The sequence below is a fragment of the Oratosquilla oratoria genome, chromosome 1 (assembly GCF_046742065.1).
Source record: "Oratosquilla oratoria isolate Oo_2021 chromosome 1, ASM4674206v1, whole genome shotgun sequence".
In the NCBI taxonomy this organism is placed as follows: Eukaryota; Metazoa; Arthropoda; class Malacostraca; order Stomatopoda; family Squillidae; genus Oratosquilla; species Oratosquilla oratoria.
Window position 1 is genome coordinate 27,930,433 of NC_134777.1, and position 10,829 is coordinate 27,941,261.

The window sequence follows — 10,829 nt, forward strand, 5'->3', positions numbered from 1 at the left end:
ATTTGAGGGAGAAAAATGTATAAAGACGATGCTACGATCAATCAGCGGAGGGGGAAAATGTGGCTGCGTCAAGACCCGGTCAAGATAATGAATGGAACCAGAAATAGTAAATCTATATGCTTACCAATACTATGGCAATGTTACCACGAGTACCAGTGTACCACGAATAGCTACAGTAGTATGACGTCACAACTGAGAGCTGAAGGGGGAAGCTTGCAAAATTTTCCTGGTAACGAAAACTTAAGACACCAAATAACGTAATAGTCTTCCACACGAATATATGAGGTTCACAATTATACTTAAACACTTGAATAACACTTCTGGACGACACCACTGAAAAGTAAATGTCTCATTCTAAGGATCTAAGCCATTATCTCACAGCCTACCAGCTTCCTGCATTTGGCATTCAGCCAGATGTTGCCATACGGTAAAGTCTCGTGACTTGTAGGCGCTGTTGCCAGATCCTGAGTGACTAGAGAATGGAGGAAAATGAGCTTGCGATCTTTGTTATACTACAGCTAGATGACTTATTTGTGGATATATACGAGTATGTTAACATACCTTCATTGTCTGGAATTACTTCTGCCACAGGTGTGTTTAGAGTCTATGACCAACCCTATGCACGCTATATTAGAATTTTAGAATGCTTGTATAATCGAGAGTTAGACATTTGTAAAACCTCTCGAGGGGAATAATCTTCTCAATATAATGAGTTGTACAAGTTCATTGTTTCCGTTTAAATCGAGTAGCCTATAATTTTTATAATACGAAATATGTAAAACAATGGACTCGACGCCATAGCAGGCGTTTGACAACCAACGGAATGTTGAGTTACCGATTTGACATTTTTCATGTTTAATCTTTTAATTTTGCCACCTAGTGAAATTCACCGTCTTGAATATTAATTCATAACATGCCATGATATAGTGTAAGCTTGTGTTCAGACCGACCGTGCGTTTCTCGACCGAAGGAACTCTGTTGTAACGAGTATCCTTTCATCTACCTCACATCGTACTCCACTTACTCGTAGTCCTCTTATCAAAGGCGCGTAAGTTACACAGTCATCGGCTAGAAAGACGCGCAAAATACCAAGACGTACCGATGCCACGGCAAGTTATAAGGTGTCGACAGTGGCGGAATTGGGGGAGTGGGGGCTTCATGCACCCCCTCCCCTCCAATTTGTTATCTCATGACCTCATTGCAGAGGTCGAGAAACCTGCCTCATGTACACCGGTACGTGGCAGAAAACAGTAATACAGTGGCAGATTTTCTTCCAGCATTTAATAAAACACTTCAGTGAGAATAATTGGAAGGATGTTCAGCACATTATTGATGGAAAAAGCCTGTTTTAGCTATTGGTTTACGAAAAGATTAAACGGATTTTAAAATGTGTATCTAATGACCCTATGGCAGAAAGGATAAGGGAGAAATATTTCACATTCTGTTGATTCTAACGCAAAATTCGTATATTACGGTAAAATATTCAGGGCTCCTTTAACCTTTTTTTATCATAATTATTTTGTCAGCGTTGTGGGCAGCATGCCCTAACTAGAATTGGCGCCCCCCTAAATGTGCTGCCCCAGGGCATAACCCCCCCCCTTGTGAGAGCCCTGCTAAGTATTACTTTTTCCCAATCATTTGAAAGAATCTAAATAAATTGATAACTTGTTTCAATTTATATTCTAAAATATCGTATTCGTACTACAGAGTACATCTGTTTAAAAGGGTCATCTATATTTACAAAATTCAGGTTAGGCCCCCCCCCCAATTTTGATCATGGATCCGCCACTGGTCGAGTGAAAATTATGGGGTGCTGCAGTTCTGCAGCCCCTATATAGGAGCCGCTTCTGGTTCATGCAACAAGTATAAGATATGACAAATTATTAATTATAAATTCTGTATACAAAACATGATGCTTTATGTCTTAATTATTTTTTACAAGGCTCGATTTATCCCATGTCGATCAGATATACAGTTTTGCTATGAGTATCCCTAGTATTAATTCGGTGGGACGGTAACCAAAATTGAATTTTACACCGTCAGCATAGTTTATTAAATGGAATCGGGAAATCTTGTTTGGAAGTCATTCATTCTCCACATCCATAAAGGCGCGCACACACACACACTCACACTCCAACTCTCGTGGGCGGGGTATTGGGTGTGTGTGTGTGTGTGTGTGTGTGCGTGTAAGGTCACAAAATTACCCATAGATCGGTTATATATGAGCTCTGAGCTCTCTTCCGGGAGGGAAATAGCTGTCGGCCACGAGTCGAACACATGATCCAAGACCATGGTGAATCACACACACGCACGATGCACAGTTGGTAGAGTTCTAGGGCGGTCCGGGTTCGAATCCCGCCCAGGGCTGAAATAAATTCAGTATCGCTGCGCTGCGGGTCGTTACTCCAACTCTCGTGGGCAGGGAGTTGGGTGTGTGTGCATGTAAGGTCACAGCATTACCCATAGATCGGTCATATATGAGCTCTGAGCTCTCTTTCGGAAGGGAAAAATCTGTCGATCACGAGTCCAACACATGATCCAAGATGATGGTGAATCACACACACACACACACACACACACACTTTTTGAATATAGATACATGAGAACAGTAGTAAAGGACAAGATGTCAAGCTGGAAAGTAGTAACGAGTGGAGTTCCACAAGGTTCAGTGTTTGCACCAATAATATTTCTTGTTTATGTCAATGATGACATGGTCAAAGGAACAACAAGCCACGCCAACATGTTTGCAGTTGACGCAAAAATCACGAGGAGAGTGAAAAACGAGGAGGATGGTAGACTACCACAAAAAGATGTAGACATTATTTTTGTATGGAGCAAAGAATGGGAAGTAAAAGTTCAATAGAAAAAAAAATGCAAAGTACTGGAAATGGGCAATAGCGGCAACAGGCCATTCTTGAATTCTTCCTTGGTAAGTGAACCCAACACAAAACCAAAAGTGGAGAAAGACTTGGGAGTATTGATAAAAGACAACCTGTCACCTGACACATATCAGCTGGATTGTGGGATATCCATATGGACAACTGTGGAAGATTGAATTGACGTTCCACCATATGGATGAAGAAATTATGAAAAAATCGAAACCCTGATACGCCCAAGACATATGCGTCAGTAGTATGGTCCCCCACAGAAGTTGAAATATAAAATCAAGATCGAGAGAATACAAAGGGCAGATACCAAACTGCTTCCCAGCTTGGCAGATAAACCATATGAAGAAAGACTGAAAGTACTGGGTCTGCCAACTTTGAAAGATCGAAGAGAAAGAGGTGATATGGTTACATCATTCAGGTCACTAAAGGGGATAGATTCCATCGACAGAAGACTATCTGATTAAAGATGGGAAGGCTTTAAGTGGTCAAGGGAGTAAATTAAGAGAGACCATTTGTGGAAAGGATGTGAAGAATTACAGTTTTCCATATAGATGCACAAATATGTGTAATAGCTTAGATGATATATCCCAAGCTCAAACAATACAAGAGTTCAAATCTAAATATGATCATTGAAAATCAATGGTATAGATTAATTTGGAATCACACATGAATTTGAGTCTAGGTTGCTCCTTTCCTGTATATTACAATTAGGTAAACACACACACAATATCTAAAGAACGAGAAGAACTATAGTTTTCCATATAGATGCACAGCTGATTGGAAAAAGGTTAGGTGATATTGCCCAGGCTAGAATAATACATGACTTCAAATCTAACGAATATAAATGGAAAATAAGGATATAGAACAAGTTGGAATCAATCATGAATTTGAATTTAAGTGTGGTAAATTGGAGTGTAGGAGACGGGATTCCACGAACGTTAGTCTTTTCCTGTATATTACAATGAGGTAAATGCACATCCACACGCATGCATACATACATACACATCCACATCCACACACACACATACATATATGTGTGTATACATTATATATGTATATATATATATATATATATATATATATATATATATATGTATATATATATATATATATATATATATATAATAATCACGAAGAACCCACAGTCGTACTTTCCTGAAGAGGGCTATAGCTATTAGCCGAAATATAGAAGTTACACGTTCTTCTAAAGTTTCCTTTTATTCCAACTGTGGGTTCTTCGTGATTATTATTTACAAATGTGCAACAACATTTTGTCTAACTGATATATATATATATATATATGTATATATATATATATATATATATATATATATATATATATATATATGTGTGTGGGTGTGTGTGTGTATTGCCTACCGACCTACCTATCTACATACACACACACTACGAGCATAGCTCTCTTCCCGTAAAATATAACTAGGAAAACACACACACACACACACACACACACACACACACACACACACACACACACACACACACACACACACATATATATATATATATATATATATATATATATATATATGTGTGTGTGTGTGTGTATTGTGTGTGTACATGCATGTATACAGACATGTACACACATGAATGATTGTTAAGCTTTGAGGGCTCACTGCAGTCTGGTAGTCTACGTCAGCTGGACTGGTGACTTCAACAGGTAGTGGTCGGGATAATCTACTCTGAACTGAAGTGAAGATCGTGCTCCGACGCAAATAACTTTGAGCGCGCAATTGAATACTTGCTGTTAAGAGCAGGCCTTCCTGGAATTTGTAGAAATCGACCACACGGTGCAGTGTATAGTGGATTTAGCTACAGTGGGCGAGACGGCGATTAGTGTGGAATTGTCGTCGTATGAACTAGTGGAGAACAAAATAACCTATGCCGCAAAGAACAGGCGTCACAAGCAGTACTGTAGAATTCGACTTGGTCGTGAGTGATGATGATGACGAGTCTGTCAACATAGTAACAGGGAAAAGGAAGCATAACGATTTCAATGAGACAAGTGGATCTGAGAACTGACTACACAAAGTGACTTATGGCATAGGAAAGAAACGGCGAATATTATCAGAACATCTAAAAGAGAGCAAAGTAGGACACAAGTGGCAAGAATAATGGTACAGTGAAAGAAATCCCCAGTGTGAAGTGTTGTTTAAAGAAAGAAAGAAAGAATAGACCATACATCACAGTTAAAGACAGTTATGCGGTGGTATATTCAATAAACCCTAATATGATTATAATCATTCATGGTGATCATTTTATATTTATTTACGTTCTTTGTTCCTGTTGGGTCCTGTGGAGCTCGATGAGAAAATACATATTCTTATGAAGAGGTTGACAAAAATTAACAGGAGTGGGAGTTCCTGGTTCTAAGAAGAGATCTCTTATTACAATAAGATCTAAATCAACTGAATACATTATCTTCTTACGATGATCAAAATTGATGTAAACAGTTTGAGACTTGTGGTTTAACGAGAGATTTCCAACTACAATAAGATCTACATCAGCTTTTTATGACGATCAAAATTTATATAAACAATCTGTCTGACGAGATCTCTTTATTCACGATAAGGTCTATATTAGTTGAATAGCATTGTTGTTTACGATAATCAAAATGGGCAGTGTTTCCAGACTCCATTTACAACTTATAACAGGCCTTCCAACATGCTCGACACTTCACATGCACTTCTCATAATACACACACACACACACACACACACACACACACACACACACACACACACACACACACACACACACACACACACACACATATATATATATATATATATATATATATATATATATATATATATATAAGTGTGTGTATGTATGTGTGGGTAGTGTGAATATAAGTATGTACATTTGATATCTGATAATATGGAAGGAAAATTCACGCTTTGGACGTGCATTTTCTGTCCTAGGTAGAGCCGCAGGCAATATTATCTTTTGTGTTTGTTGCAAACCATTATGTTCCTGAGGGCTACGTCCACATCGTCACACAATGATTCTAGTGCTCACTATTTTCTCTCTATACACACACGCACACACACACACACACACACACACACACACACACACACACACACACACCCTTTCACCGAATGGACGGCGAGAACTGGTGTTCCAAAGAAAAAGGAAAAACTACGTGGATCTCAACATCCAGAGAAGTGCCTTTTTGTATTTATAGGGAAGGGGAGTGCTTGTGGAATAGTGGGGAAGTGATAGGGAAGGAGAAGGGAAGGGATATTGAGGGAAATGGAAGGAAATGAGGAAGGGGAGGACTTGGTCCAAGAGTCCAGGCGGCTTGTAAACGAACGCCGAACGGATGACTTGGATCTCGATGATGGGACTAACAAAATTGTAAAGATCAGAAACATAGATAAGAGCAGTTCAATGGAAGGTGAGGATAATAATTTCCAAGGATTTAATGAGGGGGCGGCGGATACTAACCTCCCCCGACTGGCAAAACTGGAGGAAAAACTTGAACTTGACTAAGCATTGGGAGATTAGGTTTGGTAAAATGTCAAAAATTGCCGAGAGGTTTGAAAAATTGGAAGAACTAGAGAAGGCGAACAAAAACTTAACTGATGAAATAGAAGACCTAAAAAGACAGTTAAGAGAAGTAAAAATGGAGAATGAAGAATTAAAAAAGAACAATAGAGACAATAAAGAAACAATAGCAAAAGAGGCAGAGGGGTGGAGGAAGAAGCAAGAAAATAGTAAAGTTGCATTTTCTGATATGATTAAACAGCAAATGAAAGAACAAACTGAAGACTCAGTTATCAAAGTGATGAGACAGAAGGAGAATATTGTAAGAGACTTAGCAGACAAAAAGAAATGTATAATTATATTAGGAATGGAAGAGAAACATAACCCAGATAGAACCACAAGAATCAAAGAGGAAAATGAAAAAGTAAGAAACTTACTAGAATTAGTTCAGGAAGATGAGCCAGAAATAATGAAACAAATCGAAGAGAAATTCAGGCTCGGGAAATATAGTACAGACAAGACCAGACCAATTAAGATTAAATTCAGGTCACAAACGACGGCAGAGAATATCTTGTCCAAAACAGGGAAACTAACAACAAGTGAACAATATAAAAAGGTATGGATTAAAAGGGAAATGAATAAAGAGGAAAGAGAGGAGGAAATAAGGAAAAGACATGAAGCTAAGAAAAAAAACGAGACCAGAACGGAGACAGAAAAACAAGAATTCTACTGGAGAGTAGTGAATATGAAATTGAAATGGAAAATAACAGAGAGAAACACAAAAGAAACAGAGAATACAATGGAAATAACAGAAAGTTAAGAGTATCCTACACAAATATAGATGGATTAATAACAGGACTGAATGAACTGAACAAATATCTGAAAGAAAAAGATCCGGACATAATGGGAATTGTTGAGACAAAATTAAAAGGTCCACTACCACCCAACAGCATAGGACACAATGCATATAATTATTGGATTAGAAACAGAGAGAAAAAACAAGGGGGTGGAGTTATGTTCCTGACTAAGAAGGATATAAGCGTGAAGAGTGTCACATATGGGAACAATAGAGTAGAGATGATCATGATAGAAGTAGAAGCTAGAGATAAGAAGAGCAGAAAGTTTGTAATAAACTACGTGCCCCCAAAAACAGCCTCGTGGGAAGAGAATGAACATAAAAGCATGTTAGAAGACACAAGAATAACACTAAACAAGATAATGGAAGATGGAGGAAGAATAGTTATGATGGGCGACTATAATTGCAAAGAAATATGCTGGGAAGAGATGACCGTAAAGGGTGGAGAAGACTCATGGGGAAGTGTTCTACTTGAGATGATTACTGACCACACAATGACACAATGGATCCAAGAGAACACTAGGTATAGAAATGAAGAAGAACCATCGAGACTAGACCTAATAATCACATCAGAACCTGAAATAGTGGAAAAGATAGAATACCAGGCACCAATAAGCAAAAGTGACCACATATTGATAGAACTAGAACTAAATGAGAAAAAATACATGAAAAGAAATGAACAATATAGAAAAGGAAGATTGATGTATGAAAAAGCAATTTTTTATAAAATAAGAGAATTCTTCCAAAATGAAAACTGGGAAAGAATACACAAAGAAGATACAACAGTAGAAGAGAAATTGAATATTTTGACAAAAATCTATAAAAAAAGGAGTAGAAAAGTATGTCCCAAGACAAAAACAAGAAAAAGAATATGTAAAATGCTGGTACAATAAAAGTTGTAGGGAGATAAAAGACAAAAGAGACAAAGCCTGGGCCAAATGTAAAAAAAACAAAAGACCAGAAAAATGGAAAATATATACTTGTTATAGAAATGAATATGTACAAGCATGCACAGAGGAAAAGAGAAAATATGAAAAAGATGTCATAGAAAAATGTAAAGATCAACCAAAACTATTATACAGATTTGTAAACAACAAACAAGATTTTGAGAAATTAAGACAAGGAGGAGTTGAATACACAGAGGAAATTGAAATGGCGGAAATTATGAACAAACATTTTAAATCTGTGTTTACAAGGGAGAACATACAACCTGAAGAGATTGAATGGAAAGAGAAAGTCCCCCCTATGAAAGAAATAGAAGTAACAAAGAATGAAATATTGAAACACTTGAGTAATCTTGATGTCAGAAAATCGCATGGACCAGATGAAATAGCAAACTGGATTTTGAAAGAATGCAGGAATGAACTGGCAGACATAATACATAGCATAATAAACAGTTCCTTGAAAGAAGGTAAAGTTCCAGAAGATTGGAAAAAATCAAATATAGTACCTATATATAAAGGGGGAAATAAAGAAGACCCTAACAACTATAGGCCAGTCTCTCTAACAAGTACAATAGCAAAAATTTGTGAAAGAATTATCAAAAATAGATGGGTAAAATATTTAGAAAAAAAACAACGTGCTAAATCCAAGACAATTTGGATTCAGACAAGGACGATCATGCGTCACCAATTTAATATGTTTCTATTCAAGGCTAATAGATATAATACAAGAAAGAGATAATTGGGCTGATTGTGCATTTCTAGACCTAAAAAAAAAAGCTTTTGACAAAGTACCACATAAGAAGTTGCTTAAGAAATTAGAAACTGAAGGAGGAATACAGGGCAAACTGCTAAATTGGATGGAAGACTTTTTGCAAGAAAGAAAAATGAGAGTAGTGATAAGAGACCAACACTCAAAATGGGATGAAGTAATAAGCGGTGTTCCACAAGGAACAGTTCTGGTCCCAATAATGTTTGCTATATATATTAATGATATGGATGAAGGAATTGAAAGCTATATGAGCTTCTTTGCAGATGATGCAAAACTATTGAAAAAAGTGAATACGGAAGAAGATTGTGAATCACTACAGAGAGATCTAAATAAAGTACAGGAATGGAGTAGGAAGTGGGAGATGGAGTTCAATATAAAGAAGTGTAGTGTAATGGAATTTGGAAAAAGTAAAAACAGAATAACAGGATCATATAAATTGGGAGAAGAAGGAATAAAAAAAGTAGAAAATGAAAAAGACCTGGGAGTCATTGTTATGAATAATATGTCACCTGAGAAACATATAAATAAGATTTTTGGAGAAACCTATAATTTAATAAGAACAAAGTTGCATTTACATACCTGGATGAAGAAATGGTGAAGAAAATTCTAATCACCCTGATAAGACCAAGATTGGAATATGCAGCAACGATATGGTCACCAAGTACAAAAAAATGTATAACAAAACTTGAAAGAATACAAAGAGCAATTACAAAATTGGTACCTACACTCTCAAAACTATCATATGAAGAGAGACTAGCAAAACTTGAACTACAGACACTAGAGCAAAGAAGAGAGAGAGGAGATTTGATAGCTATTTACAGAATCATGAAAGGCATAGAAATTACTGATAGAGAGAATCTGATGAAATGGGATGACAGAAATACAAGAGGACATGGAAAGAAAATAAAAAAAGACAGCTATATAAGAGACCTGAAAAAGAACAGCTTTCCTCACAGAGTAATAGACAGTTGGAACAAGTTAGATGAGAAAGTGGTGTGTGCAAAAACAATACATGAATTTAAAAATATAGATAAAACGAGATATGAAAACGGGACTCCACGAGCATAGCTCCCCTTCCCGTAAAATACAACTAGGTAAATACAACTAGGTAAATACACACACACACACACACACACACACACACACACACACACACACACACACACACACACACACACACACACACACACACACACACACACACACACACACACACACTCGATAGCACAGTGGTTAGAGTTCCTGGCCGTCACTATGGCTGTCCGGGTTCGAATCCCGTCCAGGGTCTAAATAATTTCAGTATCGCTGCGATGCGAGTCGTTACTCCAGCTCTCGTGGCGGGGAGTTTGGGGTATATGTGCTTGTAAGGTTACAGCATTACCCATAAATCAGTCTTATATGAGATCTGAGCTCTCTTCCGGGAGGGAAATAGCTGTCGATCGCGAGTCCAACGCGTGATCCAAGACCATGGTTAATTACACACACTCTCTATGCGGGCAACCTGATTCAAGGAAGACTTTGCACGTTGATGGCTCCAAACGAGAATCGATATGAATCCCGGCATTTATTTCACACTAATTCATTACAAGCCGGCACATGAAGGACATAATTCTATGTAATAACACAATACGTAATGACAAAGGGGATTAACTCACCTGTAGGTATGAAATGACGTTACAGATTTTCGTACAAATGTTTATGTTGACAGCTTCGTACCCACACTGCTTCTGCGGTCTATCCTTCTTGCAGCTCAAGTATGAGCCTCTGAACTCAGGCTCAAGGTCTTATGACATTCTCTAATATTGCCAAGAGTAATGTAAGAAAACGGCAAATATGCCTACGTTAATGGGTAACTATAGTAA

General features: G+C 37.5%; 1 protein-coding gene across 1 annotated transcript in view; it reads right to left on the minus strand.

Moving 5' to 3' along the window:
* Positions 1–10,829, minus strand: part of LOC143027647 (inter-alpha-trypsin inhibitor heavy chain H4-like) — a 191,203-nt gene that overhangs the window by 172,642 nt on the left and 7,732 nt on the right. The window contains exon 4 of the mRNA XM_076189048.1: positions 10,623–10,750. Within this exon, the coding sequence (XP_076045163.1) occupies positions 10,623–10,750 (128 nt within the window). The remainder of the gene's footprint in view (positions 1–10,622; positions 10,751–10,829) is intronic.